The sequence below is a fragment of the Thunnus albacares genome, chromosome 20 (genome assembly GCF_914725855.1).
Source record: "Thunnus albacares chromosome 20, fThuAlb1.1, whole genome shotgun sequence".
Lineage (NCBI taxonomy): Eukaryota > Metazoa > Chordata > Actinopteri > Scombriformes > Scombridae > Thunnus > Thunnus albacares.
The window spans coordinates 10,766,264-10,792,949 of NC_058125.1; the positions used below are offsets into that span (position 1 = coordinate 10,766,264).

Below are 26,686 nucleotides of genomic sequence, written 5' to 3' on the forward strand. Positions count from 1 at the left end.
TATTGCACGTGTCTTTAACAAACTTTAACAAACACATTCAAATTTTGCTAAGTTCACTCTATCAATGAAATGATAAGAAATGACCAAAATTTACTCGTTTCTCTGCCTGTTTCCCACAGCATGTTTCTAAGGATGAAGCCAGTCTCATGGGATAGCCATGTTTTGTCTCCATGACAGCTATGTCACTCAGCCCTCTCTGCAGTGACCCCTGCACAGCAAAGGATGCTGGGAAATAACGAGCACTTTTATCCCGGTCAGGATGACAAAGATGGGGAGGATGAAGAGGAGGAAGAGGAGCAGGGCAGAGAAAACAGAGAAGGGGAAGGTGGATCTGACATGGAGAATGGAGGGTTAGAGGGTCTGGAGGAGAAGGAAATGACGGGAGGACGACAATCCTGGGAAGGGAAAGGCGGCGAGGTGGTGAAACCGGCAGCCATTGTGGTCGGTAGACAGAGAGCAGACCGGCCACTGAGGCTGGGCAACCTGGGCAGCCGGGGTATTGTTTCCATGCCTAATCAAGTCCAACTACATCATCAAACAGCCAATAAGCATCTCATTGCGGCCAATCAGCAGGTTCATTACACAGGCCTGAATGCGCTGCAGAAGAGACGAGCTCTGATGGAGCGCAGCATGACCACAGTGGCTCCGCTGGAGGACACTTTCCTGACCATGATGGTGTTCCGCATTGGAATTCCTGACATCAAACAAACAGTAGGTGCATGTTTTTCTTATCAACTCACCATACAGTATATGTGAAAGTCATGACATGCAGACACCCACATATGAAGCTGTTCCTGTTTCTTCTTGACCCCTAAGAAAGAAGGTCAAGGCAGACAAAAACTAATGTAGCGCAGGTCAGTTCCTCCTATCTGAAACTTGTGTGGAAAATTTGAAAAGTATAAACTGCCAAGCTCAATCAAAATCAGACTATTAAAACGTTCCCAGAGTTATCTATGTGTAATAAAATCTCTTCTGCAAACAGGGCACTGACTGTAGGTCTTTCCAAATGAGGAAGTAGTTCAAGCCAAGTCTCTCTGGTATTGCTACCTCAGAGAGAGATAGCTTGAATTCCACAAAATGAATTTTAGAAATTAGTAATAACTTACATTACAAAATTTAAACAGTAAAGCATTTAGTTTAAATCAACCTTTACTGTTTCAGATCTTGTGCAGGTAAAACTTAACTTGTTACAGTAACTTTGTAATGGTGGGGGCTATCATTTGTACTTCCTTGCTTTTTTTTGTTAAGGACACAACCACATCAAGGTTTTCTCTTACCTGATTCTACTCTATTTTCTACCCTGACTTTGTCTTTGTTTTCAAGCCCGCTCTGATTTTACTAGTTGACACTGAAATGATTCAAAGCTGCCCTTCTAAACTCAGCTGTTCTACATCCCTAAACTGAGGCATTTTTCAGTAATTTTGCTGCACTGTTGACTTGCATCTGTTTCGAATTAGTCACTAAAAAGAGCCCAGGGGCTCTGGTAGCATGCATTTTTTTACATTAGGCAAAATTGTGCACACAACTGTACTAGCACATCTCATTCCAGTCGCCCCACAAGCCCAAAGATGGGTCCCAAAAGGAAGTATGAAAAAATACAGAGCTTGACTTGTGTTGAGCAATCTGCAAGGACAGACATATTCAGTCAACAACACCATGTAAGCGTGTTCCTTGGGGTCAGGTATGGACATAATTACGGTAGTTTCCAAAACTGACTTTGGTACCAATTCACACTTAGAGCAGCTCTCAGCTGTACAGTGGTAGCAGGTGAGAATTGGCCAGCCCACACACACCATAGCCAGGTGAGAATGGGGGCCCCTGTAACCCCTCCCCCCCCCGTCATCCTTTCTCCATTTTCAACTCCCTGAACATGCCGACTGTTCTACATGTCAGCTAATCTGCCCTCAATGTAACAGTAATTGCTAATTATCTAATAGGTTTTTAATGAGTTTGGGGAGAGCTGGGGAAGTGAGTGACGCTGGAAAGGAAGGAATATGTGGAAGACATTTGTATTGCTCTTAGGTCTCCATCGTCCACAGGCGTCATATTCAGCTTTGCGCACTGCTGACAAACACTGAGCACCCCAAACCTCTCAGGTGAGATATTATTAAACTGAATGAAAGAGTGATGAAGAGAGAGAGTGAATATTAGAGGCTAGTTAAAGAGATTAAGGGAGGAAATGGGTGTTATGAGGAGAGAGGTGGGGAATGAATAAGCAAAGAGGAAGATATATGTATTTTAAAAAAACATAATACTGCACAGTGAAGGTCTAAATAACTCTCCTGAGCGGGGACATGTACTGCCAGAAAGATCACAGAAAATCCTTGATTGTATAAAACAGAATGATGGTAGGAGAGAAATGCCACTGTAATATACAGTATATATTACATTAGTCTGCTCTCCCAGGAATTAGCCACTTGATCTCACTCTCTTTCACACACACACACACACACACACACATACATATACTTCACAACTCACTTATATGCGTGCACATACACACTCACACGCAAATCGTTATCATGTGGCTTACCTCCCAGGGACCACCAAGACATTGCTACGGCAACGGGTGCCTGCCTCCACTAATGAACTGGTTGCCATGCCAATAGAGTTGGCTACACTATGAAATAGTGCAACATGGTGAGGGGGAGCGGAGGGAAGCTGTAGAGGGTGGGGGCTCGAGGGGGGGGCAGAGGGGACATGAAAGTGTGCTGAGCTGTGCAATTTTACTTACAGTTCTCTGAAATGGAACAATAGCATGGATGCATACATCTTGCTCAGACCTCTCAGCCGTGTTGTTAAAGCCTTACACCCGGTCAGCTGTGTCCTGCGGCTCCAGACTTTAATAAGAAAAGGACCAAAAAAGATGATCTTCTGTGGAAATGCAAGAAAATAGAGTATATGAGGAAATGGGCAGTGCACAAATCACCATAAAATCTAGTTAAGCATACCACATACACATAATACATCCAAGGTGTTTTTTCATTGTGGCCAATGAGTCTCTGGAGTATCACATATAGCCCATACAGTAAGAGCCAAAGGAGCTTTTCTCTCCAGACAAATGTGTTCTTTCTCTTCTGGATTGTTGTGCAAATCTGATATTATGCATGCAGAGATCAAAGAAGAAAATAACCAAAGGGAAATATTTATCTCAATATAGAATCTTTACTTCTTCATTTGGGGTGTGGAGAAAAAAGTGGCATGAAAGACCAGAATATCCTGATAACAGACTATAAGGATAGTATAAGATCATCTTATTTCCATGAGTGAGGCAGATGATTAATTATTTAAAAGTGATGCATTCATATTCGGAACACACCACATTTCTCATGAATTCATCATTCACCAATTGATGTTAAAGCCATCATGCTACATTATAAATCCATAATAATGAAACACTATTGGCCAAACATATCAACCACTGGTGACTAAATGTGTAAAATTGTGTATAATAATATAATTTAATGAGACACATAATTACAAAAGTGTGCATGCAGAGATTAACACACACAAACACTCATACACAGACTACCACTGAATTCAATTAACTGCTGTTTTAATGATACAAACATTTTTCAAAGACAGAACTGCTAGAGGCAGAAATAATCTTACTTCCAAGGAAAACTTCAATTAGCTTAGACCAGCGACACAATGCTAAAAGCAAGGGCTAAGAGAGGCTATAATTATTATTATGGATTCTAGCACTCCTGCTACTTACAGTCTTGGAAGTATTCTCTTTATGTAAGTAGAAGTAGCAATACCATAATGTAAAAATAATTTTTAAGTCCCACATATATTATCATATATGATTGGATTATTATTGCTGGTGAATCAACATTCAAGCAGCTTTTTAAGGCTGTAACTGATTATAGCAGAGCGGAAAGAACTTTATTATCCACAACCAGAGCCGATTCATACTGTCCATAACATGTATCATACTTTATTAACTCATAGTTTTTCTTTGTGAAATATTAATCTGGAAAGAAAGTAGTAACTAGCTGTCAGATAAATTGACAGCTCTAGTTAATCAAGTAAAATTTTATAGTTATACTTCTGAAATGCAGGAGAGTAGAAGTAAAAAGTAGCATGACATGGAACTAAAATTCTACTAAAAGTAGCTCAAAATTGTACTCAAGGACAGTATTTGAGTGAATATACTTTGTAGTTATGTCCCACTATTTAAGACTAAAGTGCACTATAGACTCTACTGTAGGTTTACAGTAATTTAAGATTAGCTTACTGACCATCCAAGTTCAAACACCACATAGTTTCTAGTTGAAAAGCTTCTTGATTAGCCTGGTCAGACAGAAATCACCTTCATTTGTATTTCAACTTGTATCTTGACTAAAAGTGCTTGCTGGGATGGGATCCATCCAGCACCTGTGGCCTTGAATATGTTGTCCTATTATTTTCAAAGGTTAGTCACCCAATTAAATTACAAAAAATATAGGCCTACAGTATATTTAACATACCCACTTACCTGTAAAGTGATATATTACCTGCAGGTGGGTCCGGCTCTGAGAGCTCCTCCAAAAACCCCAAATATGGAGGTGAATGCAAATGAGTTTGTGGTGCTCAAAACATGGAAAATATAATAAAAAGTTCAGCAGCCACATATCCTTGAACATTTTTCATAAGATTACATATTTATGTATTTGCTTTTGTTTTCCTTTTTGGGTGAATCGACCCTTTAATATTTCAACGTGGCAATGAGTCACTCTGAAAAACTGTAGTTCTTAACTGAACTTATTTTTATTTCTGCCTCCAGGGCAGGTGTAGATCAGCGAAATGTGAGCACATCTCCACTTGACCTCTGACCTCCACTCTGCTTTATGCTCTCTGTCTGTCAGAGGTGTGTCCAGTTTGACCCAGACTGCACGGTGTGGAACGCAAAGCAACAGATCATCTGCTCCCTCAGCGAGTCGTTGTGGGATGTCTACAACTATGGCCTCTTTCAGCCGGCTGGAGATGGACGGGACGCCAAGTTCCTGGAGGAGGAGCGGGCCCTGCGAGACTACTCACAGTCCTTTGAGAAAGGGGTGCCTTACCTGGAGGTATGGAGGTAGCAATGGTAGAAAAGTGATTGAATTCAGAGCCATAACCATGAGTCACCAGCACCCCCACTCACTAGACAGTGTTAGTCAGACACTAAAAATAGACTCTGAAATTAAAATGATTTAATAAGGATGTTTGTATTTTTCATATTTTATTTTTTCTGTTAATTTTTCATCTTTTTCTACTACAATTTCTGTAGTTTGAAGACTTCAACTTCATCATACTTTGGAAACTTTATTACTCATCATAACTAAGTAAAAATCATCAAGAAATGTTCTACAGTTGCAGACAAAGTTGAGTTTTAAAAACTAGGATTCCCATGTTCAACACAGTAAATGAATTGTAACCAAAGCTTGGCAGGAACAATATTAACATCATGGCTTTAATTGCTTTCTGCATATTATGTAACCTACAAATTCTATTATATCTCCACTATTTGGGAAGTGGGTTGTGAGATGACATCAATATCAGGTTGTCACGCTGTGATACAATTATCTCACAGTGCCCTCTGGTGGTGCAGCTGATGTAAATGTTGATGAGCTGGGTGGGGCTGAAAGACTATCTATCCTGCACTCGGTGTTTGGCTTCGAACCAGAGTGTTTACATTCTTGACAATGTTCCAGATGAGGACATGTCTGCGGACTGATGAGGCCTTTTAATGAAATCCTGCTCCACAGCAGAATGTATCTCACAGCACCACATGTATTTATAACATGAGTGGTGCCATTTTGAATCAATTCAGTGCTTCAGTTGGACTTGATTCATTGGTTAAGAGCAGTTTTTTGGACACAGCGTACTACTTCTCACTAATACACACGGTGCTGTTATTTAATGTAATTATCAAGCTATGTTCTACTTTATCCTGGCCAAACACACCTCTGATACTTGAAACATGATACTGCTCTCTTGTAGTATGTGATTCAGTTCAGCTGTCAGCTACTAGATAGCAGCTCCTCAGCCAGTAAATGTGTTGCCATCACAGTGCAGTGCTGATATGGAGACAGCACATCCAGTCAGGTGGTTTTCATTGACGAGATCTCTCGTTCAGAGAGGAAGTGGAAAGGTAAACCCACCCGAGATCAGTTTACTCATCTTTTGAAGCATGTTGTGTTTATGACTCATGAGGTTTTTGAAGTGTGGTTTTCTAGACTCTTCTCCATATTTTAGGCCAATGTTTTTAATATCCACCTCTGAATTGTGTTCCTGGCACAATGTAGAGGGCTCTAAAACATTTAGATCCCCAGATAAGAACACTCTGGCACATACTTACAAATGCTCTGTTTTTAGTGTCTGGTCAGGGAGGAATTTATATGTTAGTTCCTGTGGTGTATTGTGGACATGTAGTTTTTCCTGTGGTTGAAAGAAAATAAAGATACTCTATCTGATCAGTGAAATAGAAATAATGAGTATTAGATTTAATAATTACCATTAACTCTCCCTTTATAAATACACTTTCAGGCACTTCATTAAATCTATTAAGTAGATTATCCACAAATAACTACATATAAATAAATAAAAAAGAGTATTTCATATCTGGAAGTAATCCACAAGTAACACAGGTCATCTGGTTTAGTATTACCTAACCAAACCAAACAAAAGACAAAATACTTTCCTTCGCTGTCTCTCCTCCTTTCTCTGTCATGCGGTTAGTTTATTCCAGTTCAAGCACTGAATCAATCCACTAACCATTAAAATGTTAGTGCCTGGATTTACTAATGGAGCCTTACATGTGTTCAAGCTTCTCCCAAAGAACAGTGAGCCAAATCTGACTTAATATCCTGAAGAAATAAAACATGGAGCTGTTCCACTGACATCGAGTGGGAGAGTGAATTTGTGGAAACAGTGAAAGCGTTGAGCAGCAGTTAAGATTATAATGATGCTTTTTTATGGTTTAAAGCTGCAATATTGAATATTTAATTGAATGTTATATATTGAATATTGACTAAATTAAATTATTTGCTCAAACAACATACTATGGGGGAAAAAAAAACCACTTTATTATTTCACTTCCCAGCTGCTCTGCTTTTAAAAAATAATTGTTCTTATTGTAAAACATAATCGGAAGTACAGAGTTGCACCATAAATACTCTAGTAATCTTTTGTTTCTTTTTCTGTGCACCATGTCAGTGATAAACTGAACTGTGAATGATGAATCACACTTTTCACACATATCTGTCTCTGGTCCTCAGTTTAGGTACAAAACCAGAGTATATAAACAGACAAATCTGGATGAAAAGGCTCTCGCCAAGCTCAGCACAAAGGTATTTCTTTTCTTGTCTACTGACCATTGCTGGCTCACAGTATTCATTTCCACTCACTGACATCCTTTTCCTTCCTCTTCTACCCGTCTCAGGCCAGTCTAAAGAAGTTCCTGGATTACATTCAGACTGGAGCAATAGAGAAAATGGTAAAAGTCCTCGATAAAGGTCTTGATCCAAATTTTCATGACCCTGACAGTGGAGGTGAGTTTGTCACAGTCCTGTGAGCTCTAACTCTCACTGTGGGAATCCTGTTTTTGACTCTATAGATTCATTCTTTGCTTTCAAATAAATGATGTTGCAAGAGATGATCAAGTGATGCAGAGTGTCTGAGGGTGGATTTTCACTTTCACCTTTCTACCTGCCGCCCGTTGCTGACCCCCGCCTCCCTCTGTGGTGTCAGAGAGCCCCCTCACTGTGGCTGCACAGACAGGCCTGCAGGTGGAAGGCATCAGGGTGCTGGTTCAGGGCGGCGCTCATTTGGACTTCAGAAGCAGAGATGGCCTGACAGCGGTGCACAAAGCTGTCAGGGTTCACAATCACACTGGGCTGTTGGTAAGGAAAGTTGCACGCGTGCTCAAGTAGTGTGAACAAAATTAATGGAATTATTACAGGGTTTAGGCTAAATTACATTTTCTTTTATGAGTCACATAAACACCTTATAGAGAAAGTCTTTCATTTTGATTAAATTAATGACCCTTACAACAATCATATATATGAGATCTCCTGTTAAATTATCACACTGTATGATTACTTGTGTATGTATTCATATATTCATATAGACAGAATATACACACCCACACACACATTAGAAAATCAATGCCTTTCTTTTGTCTGCTCTTGTCAGGCTCTCCTGTCACTAGGAGCATCTCCAGACTACAAGGACCGCTGTGGCCTGACCCCGCTGTACCATACTGTACTGGCAGGTGGCGACACTTCCTGCTGCGAGACCTTGCTGTACTACAGGGCAAGACTGGGGACGAGGGATGAGAATGGCTGGGACGAATCCCATCAGGTACCAATGGACAGTTCCCTATATAGATTTATTATTACCTTACCTGTCTGTTTATCTGTCTGTCCATTCCCACATGGTTTCCTTTCATATTTTTATGTAAAATATTGTCTTTGTCTCTCCTCACGTGTCAAATGAAGCCAATGCACCAACATTTCTCTGTCTTATCTCTGTATTTGATGTCATGTAACATCACCGTCAGTCTCTCTCAACATTTTTTTTTCACACCCCTCCTCTCTCAGCCTTCATTCACTCCTCTCTCCATTCTCTCTCCTTCCTCCCCTCCTTCTCTCTTTCCATAGCACAGGGATGAAGATGAGTTTGGAATGGAAGAAATACATAAGGTACCCTTCATCCTACCATCTCCATCATCCCCATTCAGCCTTTCAGAGGCAAAGGCACTGACAATTATGATATGATAGAAAATATATAAACTGAAGTGAAAAAAGTCACGACATGCAGTAGTTCCCTTAAACCTGTTCAAATGTGAGTCATCTCAAGCTGAGTCCAGTTCAAAAAGAGCATTATCTCTTTCTTACTGTAGATGCGGGTGCATTGCCTACATTATGTCTCTGTGACATTCTGGTAAATTTGCGTTTGTGCTGCGAGCTGGTTGTCATGGTATTTTATTTTGGATTTGCCGTGCTCTGTGTTTTCTTTCTTTACTTCGTACGTATCATGTGATATTTTAGTCCCTGCAGAAAAATATGAGGAAACCTATCTCTCAGGCTGCTGGAGACTCATTTATGTTGTTTTAATGTTTTTTGTTTCTTTTCTATCATGGTGCAATGTAATTGGTACTGACCTGTTTTTAGAGCAAGTGTAGATGTAAGACATATTTCCTTTTCTCTCTCTTTGTATCTTTTTTTTTCTGTTTCTTTCTTTTTCTCTCATTTTCTACTTCATTCTAAAGCATTCATACAGTCCTATATAAAATCACACATCTTCCCTTTAACTTGTCCTCTCCTATAGTTTCTAACACTGACACTCACTCACTGACAATTTGTGAATCTTTCTATCACACTCTTGACATTGAAAGGCTTGCCAGAATGGCTTTGCCCAGCACTTGGAGCATCTGCTGTTTTATGGGGCAGACACCGCTTCTCAAAATGCCTCAGGGAACACTGCACTTCACATTTCTGCCCTGTACAACAAAGCAAGTATAGAAACAGATCCCTTATATGAAACAATTATTGCAACAATCATTATTGGTGGTTTGTCTGAAGTTGTTAACTAATCACTATCCCTCTCTGGCCTATCAGGAAAGCTGCGTCCGCGTGCTTCTATACAGGGGAGCAAATAAGGAGGCAAAGAACAAGCATGGTCAGACTCCTTTTCAGGTAAATGGTACAACCATCAGATACTTTTGTTTATTGAGATTTTTATTGTGTTTGCCAAATGTATTGTATTTGTAGAGCAGCTTTGACCAACAGTTTAGTCATAAGCTGAAAGAAAAAACAGATAAATGGCCTATGTTAGAAACAATATAATAAAACAAGAATAGCAACAATTACAAAACAATTATGAGAACAATTATACATAATTTTGTTTCCTGTGTTTGTAGGTAGCTGTATTGTCTGGTAACTTTGAACTCGGGGAAATCATCAAAAACCACAAAGATTCTGACGTAGGTAAGCTTTTATACCAAACTGTCTCTTCTGAAGGAGCTGTCAAGCGTTAAATCAATTCCCAACACCTTCCTTTCTTTGCACTTTCCTGAATCTATCACGTATGTTCTCTTACAATTTCCCTTCTTTTTCCCTAACAATCTGCTTCATTTCTCCCTCCATTTCATCCTGTCACATTAAATCCCGCGGCCCTTCCTCACTCCTCACTCTTCACCTCTTAACCCTTCACCGTAATCCCCGTCATCACGCCTCACGCCTTTATCCTTAGTGCCCTTTTTGGAATCACCAAAGTATGTTCCCAAGCGAAAAGAGAGCTCCCACACCCTGCCTCTCCCCTCACTCCATTCCCACCCCTTACTGCGCGCTAACAGCGATAACACCATGACCCAGTCTGACCCTCTGGCTATGCCCAACAAGGCTGCAACCAATCCCAACCCAGGACAGGTACTGAGGACCATTAGCTAAATGCTCATCTGCTGATCTCTCTGTTATCAAATACTCTTTTGCTGATTTTACATTGCTTTCTAAGTTTTATACTGACAGTAAGTTGCAGGATGATGCTCTGTCAATGGGACTTGGTGTGTTTCTGCAGGGCCAGCGCAGGGCCTCCATTGGTATGAGAAGCTCCAGCAGCCCCAGAACTCGTACTCGTTCCCCTTCCCGAGGGAGAGGAGGCCAGAGCGACACAGAGGAGAGGCACCGGCAGCCACGAGGCAGACAGGGGTAAGAAGCATCTGGAGATGCACCAAGATGAAGGTGGTGTGTTCTTATTCTGTCCAGGTCCTTTAAGGCCATCTACTAACAGGGGCCTCCAGTTCCCATTAGCTGTATGCAGAGAAGTTACTATTTGTGTCCCAGTTACATATTGTGTACTAATTATAACTGCAAGAATGTCACAAATTTTGAGTGCGGTGTTGATGGATATTATTGCCCGGCAAAGCAACAGCAGTAGAGTTGGAGTTAGTCACGACAAAAATGTTTTAAAAATAGTTACTGTCCGGGATGTCTGCGGCTCTGGAGGTACAGCAGGTCATCCACTAATCAGAAGTTCGGTTGTTTGTTCCCCTCCTGTCTGCATGTCGCAGTGTCCTTGGGCAAAACCCCAAAATGCTCCCGATGGTTGATGCATTCCATAGTCGTGCCATCGGTGTGTGAATGTGAGTGTGAATGGGTGGACGAGCAGCAGAAACATTATAAAGCTCTGGATAAAGGTGCAATATAAATGCAGCCATTTATCATTTTAATTTAGCACAAAATACAGAGGAGGCTGATGGGAATGTCTTCAGTTTTGCAGGTATTTCTTCATAAACTAAAATATTTGACAAATTCAAATTTTGAGGGGATGAATGTGAATATCAAATTTCATGACAATCCATCTGATGGTTGTTAAGGCATTTTACATTCACAAATGTGAACCTCATGGTGGTGCTTGAGTGAAGGTCAGGTGATCCCCAAAGTCATTAAGATTCATCCTGGGGGAACCATAAATGTCTGTACAAAATTTTGTCCTAATCAAGCGGCAACCTCCGGGGCTGAAAAATGAAGCCAATGCGCAAGTGCCAAAAAGTGCATTTCCTCAAATGGCCACTTGAGGCTGGCTCCAAAAGCAAGTCAATCCCCATAGACCCCCATGTTAAAATGCCCAACTTCACAGCAGAAATAAACATGTTTACAACCTGGTAAAAAAAAAACTGTTTTGGTCTCTGTAGCTTATTTGCCCTTTCATGACAACTTTACAGGGGGTGATTTTTTTCTATAACTCACCTGTTAAAACTTTATTAAGCCGTAAAGTTATGCATAATTAAGGATGTGGCCGCTTTGAGTGACAGGTCGCTAGCCAGTAGGTGGCTTATTTCAGCAACCAGGCTTCATTTGGCCCGCCTCAGCTCCACTTCTTTGCCCATTTTGGATTAGCCAGGAGTTAAGCAGAGTCAGGCACTGCCAAGATGGCGACAGTCGGAGCCGCCCACTTTGAGCTTTAAAACCACTTTTCAGAAACCCATAGCTGATGTCACGGTGGCTACGTCCATATTTTTTAGGGTCTATGGTCCCAACCCATCAAGTAGATGTGGAGCTACTTCACTGGATAAGTGAAAATTTTGACCTTATGGTGGTGTTAGAGAAAAACTTAGAAGATTGCCAACTTTCATTGCAATCCATCAAACAGTTGCTGAGATATTGCCATCCCTAGAGTCACTTCTTCTGATTATAAATTATTCAAAATTAATAATTTAGTGATAGCATTCTGAAGTCGCAGCTTGATTGACATCCACTTGCACATGCCTCACATTGTTTATCATATACATTATACATTACATTAATTCCTTGTATACTAAAAGACATTAATTTCATTGGATAGCATATAATACTTATAGAATTTGGCACACCAACTGTGTTAGCATTGTCAGTACTTTCTAAATACTTGACATGAATGCCAGACACAGTTAGCAAATACAAGAATGCAGCATTTATTCTTGTTGTTGGTGTGACTGATTATGACTCAACTACCGACTGCCTCTGATGCAGCCTAACAAGCTGTATGTTGTCTCACTTTGTCTCACTTGTTTTTCCACAGTGTGGAACACAGTCTTATCTCACGCTTTTGTAACAGACTCTCTCTCTCTGTCTCTCTCATTCTTCCTCTCTCTGTAGTGCGACCTCGGCGGGCGGTGGGGGAGGTCAGATGAAGCGTATGTACAGCGCAGTGCCAGGCCGGGTGTATGTGGCCACTCGTGCCCACTCTGCTACTGGAGACAGAGAGCTCTCACTCAACAAAGGCGACAAAGTTAAAGGTGAGATTGAGCCAAAATGTTGAAAAAGTGTCCTCAAATATAAGAAACATCAACCCCAAAAGATTGTTATCAAAGATCAGCTATTGGCACTAACCTATCCAACCTCCGGATTTTCTGTGTGGTTGATATATTTCCAGTGCAGCTGCAATAAGGTTTGATGCAGACAAAATTAAGCTATCTAATACATCAATAGCAAGGAAGAGATAAACACTAGGGAAGAGAGAATTGTAAACAAGTGAAATGTGAAGTACCTGCAGCCACATCCAGTCATCACAAAGCAATACATGTTCCTAGTCATTCTCAGTGGATCCTCCAATGTTATTGTAGAAAATTGAGTAGAACATTTACTGTACATCTCCCTCTTTATATATATCTGTCTATACCTCTACCTGTCTATGTGTCTGTCTATCTCAGTGTTAAGTGTAGGAGAGGGGGGATACTGGGAGGGAACAGTGAAAGGTCGCACTGGCTGGTTTCCTTCAGACTGTGTGGAAGAGGTGGCAGCTCCCAATCGACCAGGTGAGACAAGACTAGCCGGAGCATCACCTCACTATTGTATTTGAAAGTATTATTCTGGACTTGCAAAATATTGAGCCTGTTTTGTAGTGCCTTTGGATTTTGTGGTAACCTATTGAGAGAGGAATTTCATATGTTAGATTTTACAGATTTTGAAATAAGTCTTGTGTCTGATAGGAATCTTTTTTTCTTATTTTTGAATCAGTTGGATATGTTTAAATTGAAAGAAATTTGACAGTTTTGATCAATTTAGTGTCAAGAGATGGGTTAACAAAACATATACAATATACATAGCAATCATAACCGCACATAGAGAGAGGGCATGCTAGAAAATAGGTTGCATATCCCCTCAGGCTGGAATTATCCTTTCAGTCACTGTAACACCCAGCACATGACACACTCATGTTTACCAGCAGGCCCTTTTGCATGTACTGTGCATGTACAGAACAAGACATTCACTTTGCTCCTATTTTCACAGCTGCACTGTTCACGCAGTGTGCAAACCATATGCCACGTAGAGGACACAAAAAAAAAAAACAGGGTGTAAATATATTTGATTCATTTGTGTGTTGTGCTGAGGACACGACACGTCTACAAAAAGACAGAAGTGTCAAGACGGAAGCTGGAAGTTTAAATTGAGCATATGTTCTGCTATCATGTGCCTTGCAGAGACGCGCAGTGAGAAAGCCAAGAGGAAGCTTTTCCGTAACGTCACTGTGGGAGCCTACGATGGCACTGATGGCCCCAGGTAAGAGTCCAGTGATGAGTTACTTACGATCAGTGATCATTCAGTCATTCAGATAGTCAATAAGTGAGTAACAATGACCTGTCAGCTTTAATCCAACAGTGAGGTCAGAATGCTGCCTTTAACTTGAGATGGCTAAGAAAGAATAACAGTGATTTGGAAAGTAGAGCTGCAACACTTAATCGATTAGATCAACAGAATATTAGTCAGCAACTATTTTGATAATCTATTAATTGTTTTTGGTCACTTTTTAAATAGAAATGTCAAACATTTGCAGGTTCCACCTTCTCAAATGTGAAGATTTGCTGCTTTTCTCTGTTTAATATAATTGTACACTGAATATTTTGGGTTTCTGACTGTTGGTCAGACAAAACAAGAAATTTCAAGTCATCATACTGGGCAGCAGGAAGTAACAACTAACATTTTTCATCTATCATCTGATATTTTATAGACCAAGCCAACCAGATTAATCGATACTGGGAAGTCTAAATTGCTGGAGAGGTGTGTTTGAGTTGTCTTTGCCCTTTAATCAGATTACCTGTTCCTAAGTGCACCCCGACCTCTCACCCAATGCATGCTGGGACAGGCTCCAGCCCCTCATGATCCTTAACAGGATAGCAGTTTAGAGAATAGACGGACTAATAAAAACCAGGTGAACCCTGATTGGCTGCAGCCCCTGATATAGTTCTAACTGCGGTGTGTCACATGAGCGTGGGCAGCAACTGAACTGTCTGCTCTCTGGTTTATTGCTGTAAGGGAAGACGGTGAGGCCAGTCAAGGTGATTGAAATAGTTGACATGCTGGTGTTTTGTTAGCAACGGGATGTTCTTGTTGTTGTTTTTTTGTGTCTGTGTGTGTGTGTGTGTGTGTGTGTGTGTGTGTGTGTGTGTGTGTGTGTGTGTGTGTATGAGCCCTCTGGTTTGACCTGCTGTGCCTTCATGTCTTCCTGCGTGCTGCATGCGTCTGTTTTCTGCTGATCCTGAACAGCGCTTGTTCTCTATTGTTTCGCCGTGTGAACACGTCAGCGCTGAAAGCACAAAGAGCAGCCATGTCATTTTCAGCTCTGCCCCTTTTGACTCCACCAGACAAACGCACTTGTCTCTTTGATACTTCCATCCACACGCCTCACTCTCTCCCCTCTCTTGTGCTTGTTTACACTGAACACAATAATGCCATAATGAATGGTGGAGGGAGGGGGGTGGGGGGTTCTTCTCCTCCTCCATGGCATCTGTCTGAAGCTGCATCCCAGCCCTGGGCAGCTGTAGTTGTGTATTATGAAGCTGTACATGTTTGTTTGAGAGTTAGTGTGTGTGTGAATATGCCTGTGTCTTTGCATATATATATATATACCTCATCCTGCTGATGAGTCATGGGGAGGCTGGAGCGTTGGTTAGGTCCCTGGGCTAGTGGGAAGGACTTACCAGTAGCCACCCCGGGGTTTTACGGCCTCTTACACATTGTGGCTGACATTACCCTTGTGCTTAGCAGCTCTTACTGTCATTCAAAAAGGCATTCACTTTAATGCAGCTGTGGTTGTGTTCTAAATGGAAATAGCAGCCGCTGGGGTTATATTACCTGTGTTAAGTTGGTTAAGCATAATTGCAGCACCGTGGTGAAGTGGTGCTCAATTAAGAGCAAGGTGATCCAGTGCATGTTCCCTCACCGCAGCTAGGCATTTGGGAGAATGTCAATTACTATTTCAGTGAGAGATAGAGAGAGGAAGAGTGTTTTTTAGTCTGTGTGGTGATGACAGCTCTGCGTTACGGTTTAGAGGAGAGGAGGGAGCGAGAGGAAAGTTGGCAAATGTGTGTGTATGAGTAAATCCAGGGTGGGAATCAGCTGTTAGTGAATCTGTGATACACCAGTCAGTGGATGTGCAAATGCAAGCGTTGTCTCTCTCTCTCTCTCTCTCTCTCTCTCTCTCTGTCGCCACACATCTATACCCATCCCCCGCATCCCCACCCGGCAAATTCAGCCCTCCGTCTCCCCTATTTTGCAACCAAACCCCTCTTCCTCTCATCCACACACACACACACACACACACACACACACACACACTGCTGTGATAATCTCTGGTATTCTCTTTCTCTCTCTCTCTCTCATGCTTTAACATTGTCTTCCTCTTGTCTGAAGTATGCGGGGTGCAGACCAGCACACTCTCTCTCCCCTCCTCATTCCCCACCTCTCTCGCTCTCTCTCATCCACTCTCGCGGCTCTCTCCGCCTGAGCTCTCGCTGGAAGACCGGGAGGAGGAGGGAGGAGGGAGAAGGGAGGAGGAGGTGGTGGTGGTGGAGAGTGCGTGCGAGAGAGAGGAGGGGGGGACATGGCAATGGGGGGATGCGGAGAGAGAGATTTCTCTCTCTCCCTCTCTTCTTCGTGGCCGTCACTGGGCCCCAGAAACAGGAGCGTGTGGTTCATTTACAGGTAGCGGCTGTTTCCTCATTCATTGGCTGGCTATGGATGTGAGGAGAGGACAATGGAGAGAGGGGAGAGGTAGATGATGCTATTGAGAGGCCGTGCCTTTTCAAGACAGACTAATAAGCTATGTATTCTGTGTGCGTGTATGTTTGTGTGTGTGTGTGTCTCCGAGTGTGCGTGTGTGTATGTGTCTTGAATTTGTATTTTTTCCTATGCATGTGAATATCTGTGGGACAGAAGTGGATATTGAATGGAGACTCTGCAGCATGTTTATTCCTGTGTCTTCCTCTCGTGTGTCTCTGAACGCCGTGTGCGTGTGTGTTAGTGCGTGAAAGGGAGCACATATTGATGCATTTCAGTCAGACAGTGTGGGTGTATTTCATTCTCTTTGAGTCATGATTTCTTTAAGCAGATGTTTTTCATTCACTGGGAGTTCCCATTTATCACTGTTCCTTTAAAAATGCTACTGTCACATCCCTTTTTTTTCTAATTTATCTCATTGTATCATTAAAAATGTGTGTTATTTTGACTGTACAAAAGAATGAAAGTGAGTGAGTCCGTAAGTCAGTTCCTTTCGAGCTCTAATTTGAGATACCGGTCATTTCTGTGTATGTCTGTGTGTGCATGCATTGGTGTTTATGTGTGTGTGCATGCGACTATACACACTGAATAAAATATATGGGGTTTTCACATATAAGTGTATACGTCATAGTGCTTGATTGCTGTGGGAGTATCTCCTACAGTATGTACATATATATATGTATATGTGCTTTACATCTTACGCATCTACCACGTCTCCATCCACAGTGTGTGTCATTAACATCCGTCAAGTGCTTCACTTGTGGTGTGTGGGTATTGTCCCCATATAGCCAGTCTATCTGCATGTATATTCAGCAGGTGAATGGTTAAAAAGCTGCCTTTTTTCTCAGTAATTGTGGATAGAGGAGAGGATGACTCAGGAGGGTACATAATAACTCAGGTCTCCAGTAGGCTTACAGCTCCATTGGATCCAGTTCAGAGAGAATATCCTACTAGCCATCAGAGATTAACCAGGGACTTTTGCGCTTTTTATGGCCCTAATTGGCCAGAGCAGGATGGTTAATATAGTTATTGAAGAGCTGAACGAGCTATACGTGTACAGGGGACCAGGTGTGTTACTGCAAGCCAGCAACACAAGTTAGAACCACCTGGAGGACCAACACTGGCCATGTTCCCCCCTTGTAGAACTGGATACATTGAGAGCCCGATGGATCCGTCCACCCACTCCATGTTACTTTGATCCTCAGAGAGGGAAAGCATGATGGAAGACAGGGTGAGAGAAAAAGGAATGAGGTGTGAGGAGCAGATGGCTGGAAGGCGGCTGTGCGTTGGCGAAACAGTAACATTGATGGAGAACACACAAGCGATGGACCTCAGTAGGAGAAACTAGCAATCATCTGCTCAGTGCTAAAGTTACGGCTTGGTGTCGAAGTCTGGATCTTCATCCCTGTAGGCCAACGCTCATGACTCTTCTGCACCTCTGTGATTCCACAGCCAAACTTCATTTATTCAATGCTCTGCCGGATTAAATACACACAAACTCGCTGGGTCTGTGCCGCAAGAGACAGTGTGGAATATAATATTATACTGTGATTATTACTTTAGTACCAGTATACACATGGATGTATATTTGGTTTCAGAAGTGGCAGGGATGGGGTCCTCTGCAAGACATAAATGAAAACTTTAAGCCTGAAACCTAAAAGTGAATCAAAAAGACGACATTTGTAAATCATATATTGCTTTTTTCTGAGTGGTTACACAACCAAGTTACCAAGATGAATGCCTGGCTGCAGACCTTGTTGTCAGGCAGCCAATCAGATGGTTGCGTTTAGGTTTAGATTACAGATAGTTAAGAGCCACAGTTGGGTTTTGGGTCTGCTGATCGAATTTGTGTGCAGCTTGAGAGAAAGCACTGCTTGAGAGGTTTAAATTCAGGGCACAAAAACTCCCAACTATAGTCACTATTTCCCATGAAAGTCCTGGTGTGAACACACAAAATTCACAAAAACTTCACATTTAAAAAAAGGAGGGACAAAAATTGGACCCACATTGGAAATTATGTCCTAGGGTATTCCCAGGGTATTGATACTGCAATGTTTTGGCAGCCGAGCTATCACTATAAATAAAGACCTCTTTGACCAGGCTACTTGTCTTATTCGCTCACAGGTCAGTTCTTCTAGGAAATCAGATCCTTCGATTTGATTCAGTTGCAGTGTCAGTTTCAGTTAAGTTGAGGAGCACAAACTAACACAGAAATGAGCTGCCTAGGAAAGAAATATCTGAAATTCCTCTTAAATCATCCAGCGCTGCTCAAGCCCTGGGCTTTCTAACAGAACCAGGGTGAATTGACATTGTTAGAAAGTCAAGTCCAGAAATGAGTCATGAGATGTGGCTGTGTGGCAGTGTGGAGTCCATTTAACCAGCCCTATATTAGAGAAAAGGTTGTAAAGCAGCTTGGCCAAAAGTCCGAGACATGGTAATAGAATAATGAAGCAGCTTCCTGGGCCAGCCGTTACACTACTCCAACCATCTCGTACTGTAATAAGATTGCATCACTGTGATCCCTGTTTCCCAGTCTTTGAGCTAGAGGAGCTGTTTGTGGAAAGAGATTAGAGGCCTGTCTGACTTCTTCTTCTACATAATTTGAAGTGTCATGTATGACCGGTAGTGGTGCGCTGGAGTCGGTAAAGCAGTATCCTTGCAAAAAGCTGCCAGAGGCGTTGAAAGCTAATGCAGCGATTTAGGTGCATTTGGAAGTTTCCATTACCAGTGAAGTGTATGTGAACATTTTTCTAATGTGGCGTTTCCCCGGCCCAGTGCTCGTCAGCTTCGGCTGGATTAGTCCATAGTATGGAATGTCATCTCATGTACACTTCCTCCCATTGTGATATTAACAATATCCCAGCCATCAACCCTTTGGTTCACCAGCGTTTTGTTTTTTTTTGTATGACATTGTCAAGCCAACCTATCTTTTGCTGCAGTGTGATTTCATAATGTGATGCAGTATAGCTGTTTTCCACATTCAGAAAATGCTTTATTTGCATGACAATAAGACTTTTCTGTTTCTATAGAAGTCATATAGCTCTCCTCTTTTCCAATTCTCTCTCCTTTTCTCCCTGTCTCTCTCCATCCTCCTCTCCTCTTCTTCTCTGCCCCATCTTTACTCCCTCTAAGTGACTACATCATTAAGGAGAAGACAGTGCTCCTACAGAAGAAAGACAATGAGGGCTTTGGCTTTGTGCTTAGGGGAGCCAAAGGTGAGCTTCGTCTCCAAAAATTCAGTCTCTATAGATTCTCTTAGTCTCATGCTCTTTTTCTCTCTATCTAATGTCTCTCTCACTCCCTCATTTTCAAACCCATGTTCTTGTTATCTGCAGCTCAGACTCCCATAGAGGAGTTCACTCCGACGCCAGCCTTCCCCGCCTTGCAGTACCTGGAGTCTGTCGATGAGGGGGGTGTGGCGTGGAGGGCGGGCCTGAGGATGGGGGATTTCCTCATTGAGGTATGGACAAGCTGTAATTTGGACTAACACACCAACTGAACCCATCATGGAATTTAATCAGAGGTCCTGTTTATCAATAATGTGCCTTATTCAGAAGTTACAATAGATTTATAAAACAATAAATTCCCTTTTGCAAATGCATCTTGCCTTTCTGGGTCAGTGTTGATGTTTCAGAGTATACTTTTTGGGCTTCCAACCAAGCAAGTAGTGCAGCCTCATCATAGGATATTTCCTATGCAGCTACAGTTGACTTGGATAGCAGCAGAATCCTCAGATATCTGAAACATGAACACTAAAGTAAATGCCAGGTTTTGGTGTCAGTCCTTCAGAATCACAGATCCAGAGTTTCCTTTAAGACTCAGGGGAGATTCAACAGGAATATAAAGGCAACTCCATGGTAAAACAGGCAGAAATCTCCTGATAATATCATCAAATGACTACCAGGCAACAAGCGTAACAAGCTACATGACATATTGATAATATGCTTTGAGCGAGGGGTTTAACTTCTTGTAGACTGAAGAAATGTACTATAATAAGTGTTTTCTTCACTGTCATGCACTCAATGCAACAATTGTATTTTTCAGGCCATAGTTTTTATAGTGTTGTTAAGCATACAGTACCAGTAAAAAGTTTGAACACAAAAGTGTGTCCAAACTTTTGACTGTTATTGTACTGTCTATCTGGTTTCTTTTTGTCAGAGTTGTTTAGGGTCTGCTGTACTTCTAACTGCTGGTCCTCACTGACCTTGTACCTTTAAAAGTTATGTTATGCAACTTTTGTTGCCTTGAGAGCTCACTTCTAAAAATGGTGTCAAACCTCTATTAAAGCTGACACATACTGCTAATTGGTATTCAACCTAATATGACTCACTTATGTAGCAGCCCAAGCCTTTGTAACTGAGATTTACTGTAGCTGTTGCCTGAACTGCTGGTGCTTAATGTGAAGCTAAGTCTTAAAAAACATAAAGTATGTCATACACAAGAAAGCTATATCACTCTGTACCGTAAGGTGTTTCTGTTTTTGTGTCCACCCCATGTAACCCGAGTTGATTCTTTATTTAAATGGAAATTAATGCAAAACATCATCTGATTCTGCATTCAGTCCTTCTGTGTTTTTGTCTCTGTCAGGTGAACGGCCAGAATGTAGTGAAGGTTGGCCACCGGCAGGTGGTCAACATGATCCGACAGGGCGGCAACAGTCTCATGGTGAAGGTTGTGATGGTCGCTCGAAACCCTGAACTGGAGGACACTGCTCGGAAGAAAGGTAAGCATCAAATTTTCCTTGTATGTCATTTCCGTCATGTGTTTATGATGCGATGATAAAGCTGATTGCATGTTTACTTCACCCTAAATGCCTGTTGCAATGTGGTTGTCATTGGTGGTGACTGCATGTTTATACGAGAATACTAAACATTAAGTCTGAATTTGGCTGGCTTCCCTTGGCAGCACCGCAGCAGACTAAAAGACTGACTCCTCCTGCCATTGCCCTGCGCTCCAAGTCAATGACATCAGAGCTGGAAGACATGGGTAAGATGATGGAGGGGACAAAGGACTGAATGCAAAGAATACAGAGAAGGGGATGTCTGGAAAGAAAATGTAAAAAAATATATTGAGTTTTCCTTTTTATGCAGGGGAATAGCATTACATAGTTTCTTTTAGGTGGGTTAGAACCTTGTCTGCAGGGTGGTGGTACAGTATCATAGTAGTATTAGGGAAACACAGCATTAAATATTAACCAAGTTAACGCAGAGAGCCAAGAAAATTTGCCTGTATAGGTGCAATTTCATCTTTTTACATTAGCAATGTTTTGATAGGGAAGGAGCCTTTTTTTGCACTTTTGATATTACTTAGGAAGAAGAAAGGTGATAATTAAACAGCGACGCTAAGAAATAGCAGTTGCATGTTGTGAAATGCTAACAAACTGCTCTTTGTCTCTTTTTCTTCTGAACTCCATGTGCTGCATACAGTGGACAAAGGTGGGAGAATCATGGATTTGTGTGCCCTCATTATCATTTCCGTCCCCATCACCATCCCTTTCATCACTTCTGCTTTCACACCATCACATGTGTCTGAGTATGTATTTCATCCTTTCATCTGCGTTATACATATGACTACACAGCGGTTCTAGTCACACCTAATTTCTGTTTCCCGAATTATGTATGCTACAGCTGCCTCTCCATGGAAAAAGAAAGCAGGTGAATATCAGCCTTTATCATTACCCCTATCAGCCCCTGAGCTTTAATTAAAAGTCAGCCTGTTTGATGCTCTTTTTTTCTCCTCTTTTTTCAGAATACGAGTCCTCTCAGGGTCCTGATAAGAAAAGGACAGTCTATCAGATGGCACTAAGTAAGAAATCACTCACGGCTCTTGTTATACTGTAAGAGGGTGTTTTTAAACCATAGGGGAACAGTAGGGGGCTCACTGAAATTCTCCGTTTCATGTTTCTGCTTTTATTTTATGCTCCCTCTCACACTACCTTTCTTTTCTGCCCTACCCCTGATCTGTCTTTGTTTTAGATAAACTGGATGAAATCTTGGCTGCTGCCCAACACACTATTACATCAGACAACCAGGGCCAGAGAGGTCACGGGGGCAAGAGGGACAGGAGCAAGAGTATTGTTCCCAATGTCTCCAATGAGGTACTGCTGGGAATTGAAAGGAAATGGTTCTAGTTATGGTTGTTACCATAATTTGGGGGCCTGCTGGCTTTTTTGACTCAATTTCCCTATTATCAACAAAGTATTAACATTGAGAAATACTGGACAGCTGTGAAACTCTCTCTTAGCCCTGCAATACCAGATTCACATATATAAGAGAGTTTCTACACTGCTTTACAATATAGCACATATTTAGTCATGGAAGTGACTAATGCCTGCAAAAAAACGATTCCTATCTATAAAGCACCTTGGTCTTTCTTTTTCTTAGCTGTATGTGTGTTCTGCTGCCCTCACTGTACTTTACAGAAAATGATTGACAATTGACCACCCACACCAAAACATTTGTTTAAGTGTGAGTCAGGTTGTGTCCATTCATGTATTCTCTGTTGGCTGATACACTAATACTTGGACTGGTTCTGCTGTATTGCATTATAATGTATATCAGATCAGCCAACATCCATTTTATTCGATTATATCTGAGTAAATGTTTCCTCTATTCTCTTTATTCCCCCTTTCTCTTCAAATTCTTCTTCAAATGCTCCCTTTTCTTCTTCTGTAATGTATTACCTGAAGCCAACGTACGAGCAGCAATCATCAGTGAATATGGTGCAGCCCGGACCAGGTTTTACCTACAACCAAGCTCATTTTCAACCAGGCCACGGTCCTCAGCATGCAGTCATGATGCGTCAAAAATCTATTGGTAATGCTTATTATCACGGAACGATTTCTGCCTGCTCAATATATGAGTTTGTTTTCAAGTGTCTGCTTGTAACTGCCTGTGTCCTTGTCCTCAGGTGTAACAGAGGAGGAGAGGCAGTACCTTCACCCACCTGCTATGAAGCTGGCTCGTAGCCTGTCAGTGCCGGGACCAGAAGAAATCCCCCCACCCCCTAACACATCTGCCCCAGAACCGCCTTTATCCGCAGGTCCTCATCCTGGGAGAGGGCCTGCTATGCCCATACCCCCTGTATCTCAAGCTCACTACCAGCTCCACTCCCAACCAGGGCATCCTACTCAAGCAGGCTGGGAGAGGGGAGGACCTGGTGGGATGAACCAGCAGGTCATGGTCCCCACTCTACGCAGACAATCAGACGGACTTTGCATCAGGGAGACAGAGGCACCCAGGAGAGGTGGCGGCAAAATGGGAGGGTTAAGGAGAGGCTACAGCAGTGCTACACCACCAACAAGTGCTAAGCCTAAGGCCCAACAAGCACCACCACATCATCCACATATGGCCACCCGGGAGCAGAGTGGAGGGGTTGGCAGGGGGGGTGCCAAGAGGGGCGGTCGAGGAGCTCTAATGAAGCAGTCTAAAGTAGAAGATGGGTTGCGACAGCACAGAGGAAAAGGGGGTGGTGCCAAAGACAAGAGCTCCATCCCCATTCCCACCATCATTGTCAAAGCGCCCTCCACCAGCAGCAGTGGCCGAAGCAGTCAGGGTAGCAGTATGGAGGCCGAGCCCTCACCAGATGTAGAGGACCAGACCTCTGCAGATGCAACCCAAGACAGCCCCAATACCAGTCTACCCTCACCACTCACCCCCTTACCACCTCAGCTCCCCCCATCCACCTCCTTGCCTTCATCAACTGTTGCCACTTCGGTTTCCTCGCAGCAGAACCTGGAAAACTTGGACTACACTTCGACATTCGGTACAGCCTTAGGAGGAGGAGGAGGGGCACGCAGGGAAAGGGAACGTTTTCGTGATATGAGAAGAAAGAGTGCTTCTTTCTTCCTCTCATCTGAGGAGGACATCCAAGGTGAGGCAGGAGGAGGAGCAGGAGAGGGAGGAGGAGCACTAGGGACAAGAATTCAGCCTTTACAGGGCTCACAAATGGAAGTACCTACTCCTCGACTCCGGCCCTCTAAGTCTATAGATGAGGGCATGTTTTCTGGAGACAACTATGTGAACTATTCCAGCAGCATGCCCCCAGCCTTTGGCCTGCCTGAGTATTCTTCCCCTGTCCTTGGTCAGGATGGCCAACCCAAGTCAGCTCCATCAATGTACGGCTCCCAGCCAGCTACTACCTTCATCCACCCACTTACAGGGAAAGTTCTAGATCCGTCGTCCCCACTTGGCCTGGCGCTAGCTGCAAGAGAGAGGGCCCTAAAGGATGACCGCAGGACGCGCCGAGAGGAGAGACACTTTGGTCGGCAGCTGTCCACAGTAGGAGCATTCCCCACCCCTGTTCAGACCCCAACTCCTTCCCTTTTTGCGACCCCTACACAATCGGCCTACACTTCCCCAGTCTCCCTCCACCTAAGCTCCCCCACCGCCACCACCTCGCCTGCATCTATGAGCCGGCCACAGTCACCAAGGATATTACGTTTGGGAGGAGGAGGTGGGGAGAGGACGGAGAGGGAAAAGGAGGGAGGACCCAGGGAGGGTCTTAGAGTTCGTTTCTCAGAGGACAGAAACAGTCAATATTCAACCCAGTATTACCCACAAAGCCCCAGAGAGAGAGATAGAGAAAAGGAGACATACGACAGCAGATCTGCTCCACCCATACAGCCTCCTCCACCACCGGCTCAGCCTGCCCCCCGCAGACCTTCCTTTCTGCAGATGGAAAGCACTCCCAACAGCAGCTACATCCCTCAGTACACTGTCCCCACAGCCCCAGTGCAGGCACATGAAGCCATGGGAGAGGCAAGAGCAGGAGTGGGTGGAGGTCTAGGATTGATGGTTCTCCCTCCACCAGCTCCCTCAATAGACGCAGATGACGAGTTCGTCTTTGTAGATCCTTTGCCACCTCCTTTACAGTTTGCTAATGGTAAGAACGAGAGAGGCAAGGAGTTTCACCAGCAGCATCAACACCCGAGTCAACAGTCTGCTGCTGTTGCACCACCTCCTCCACCCCCTCTTCCATCTCCCAAGCCCTCAAACGCACCCCAACCTTCTTCGCAGGGTGGTGACTCTGCTGCCTCCAGCCTTACCTCCTACGACAGCGAGGTGGCTAACCTCACACAGTCAGCGCTCTCTCCATCTTTTCAGTCCCCACAGATATTTCCACCTTCCTCCACCACCACCATGACCTCTACTGCTGCTCTGCCTGCCACGTCACTACATAGACCCCAACCCATGTCCCATTCTCATCCCTATTACAGCAGCTCTAATGACCCAATGGTGGGTGGTCACATCCTGACCCAGGACAGAGGCACAGCTGCCCTCACCACCACGATGACCTATGCTACCACTACCATGACAGCCACTGCTGCCGCCTCCACCACCACAACCTCTCCAGCATCCTCTGACTACAGCATGACCATGGCTGGGCCTAAGGCTGGCTTCAGCACAGGGGGCAAAGCTTCAGACTACACTCATCACACTACTATTATAACCAAGAGCGGAGACTGGCAAGATGCTGTGGTGGATTCCGGGATTGAGGAGCTGGACAGTCACAGCAGTAGCGACCACCATTTAGAAATGCTGGGATTGACAGGGCTGAGAGGAGAGAGGGGAGGGATCGGTGGAGACGGGCGAGGAGAAGAGGGAGAGAAAGGAGATGAGCATCAGGATCCTTGCACAACCTACTCAGGTGGGCAAACATTTGAGGTGCACAGCACAAAACTGGCAAACCCTATGTTTCCAAAGATGACTCATTACAAGGAGGGGGGAGGGAGAGGCCCGTCTGTAGCACTACGTAGGCAGAACAGCACCAACCCTGCTCCCTTGCAGTTGCAGAGACAAAGCAACCCAGAAGATTCCAGGTTAGACGGAGCTTTGGCAGATGAAAGGAAGCGTAAGCTGAGCCGATCCAAAATGGAGGATGGCTTTAGCTCTACCCTGGCTGCCTGCTTAGAGAGACCCATGGACACTCGGTCGGTGGGCTGGGGTGAGGTCGGGGAGCATGAGGAAGGCGGGGAGGTAATCCAGAGAGGTAGTATTGCTTTGGATGGCCGTAGGCTCCACTCACCTCTTTCTGGTGTAAAAGCGAGCATCATCAATGAGCTAAGCTCCAAGCTGCAACAGATGAGTAGCATGAAGAGCATGGATGACTGGAGCCACACTCCAAAATCACCCACCATGCACAGGTTTGTTTGTTGTCCTTGGTATTAAATGAAAGTTTGC

General features: G+C 43.4%; 1 protein-coding gene across 1 annotated transcript in view; it reads left to right on the forward strand.

Annotated features, from left to right (window-relative positions):
- The window catches only part of LOC122970794 (SH3 and multiple ankyrin repeat domains protein 3-like), a 49,898-nt gene that overhangs the window by 20,253 nt on the left and 2,959 nt on the right, over nucleotides 1-26,686 (forward strand). The window contains exons 3-27 of the mRNA XM_044337052.1: nucleotides 120-711; nucleotides 4,851-5,054; nucleotides 7,245-7,316; nucleotides 7,409-7,517; nucleotides 7,717-7,868; nucleotides 8,161-8,328; nucleotides 8,628-8,669; nucleotides 9,365-9,481; nucleotides 9,588-9,665; nucleotides 9,890-9,956; nucleotides 10,222-10,397; nucleotides 10,546-10,676; nucleotides 12,606-12,745; nucleotides 13,160-13,264; nucleotides 13,931-14,009; nucleotides 19,638-19,720; nucleotides 19,841-19,965; nucleotides 21,093-21,228; nucleotides 21,411-21,491; nucleotides 21,932-21,940; nucleotides 22,133-22,159; nucleotides 22,254-22,310; nucleotides 22,481-22,602; nucleotides 23,194-23,320; nucleotides 23,415-26,649. Coding sequence (XP_044192987.1) covers nucleotides 223-711; nucleotides 4,851-5,054; nucleotides 7,245-7,316; nucleotides 7,409-7,517; nucleotides 7,717-7,868; nucleotides 8,161-8,328; nucleotides 8,628-8,669; nucleotides 9,365-9,481; nucleotides 9,588-9,665; nucleotides 9,890-9,956; nucleotides 10,222-10,397; nucleotides 10,546-10,676; nucleotides 12,606-12,745; nucleotides 13,160-13,264; nucleotides 13,931-14,009; nucleotides 19,638-19,720; nucleotides 19,841-19,965; nucleotides 21,093-21,228; nucleotides 21,411-21,491; nucleotides 21,932-21,940; nucleotides 22,133-22,159; nucleotides 22,254-22,310; nucleotides 22,481-22,602; nucleotides 23,194-23,320; nucleotides 23,415-26,649 — 6,131 coding nt within the window. The 5' untranslated portion in view covers nucleotides 120-222. The remainder of the gene's footprint in view (nucleotides 1-119; nucleotides 712-4,850; nucleotides 5,055-7,244; nucleotides 7,317-7,408; nucleotides 7,518-7,716; nucleotides 7,869-8,160; nucleotides 8,329-8,627; nucleotides 8,670-9,364; nucleotides 9,482-9,587; nucleotides 9,666-9,889; nucleotides 9,957-10,221; nucleotides 10,398-10,545; nucleotides 10,677-12,605; nucleotides 12,746-13,159; nucleotides 13,265-13,930; nucleotides 14,010-19,637; nucleotides 19,721-19,840; nucleotides 19,966-21,092; nucleotides 21,229-21,410; nucleotides 21,492-21,931; nucleotides 21,941-22,132; nucleotides 22,160-22,253; nucleotides 22,311-22,480; nucleotides 22,603-23,193; nucleotides 23,321-23,414; nucleotides 26,650-26,686) is intronic.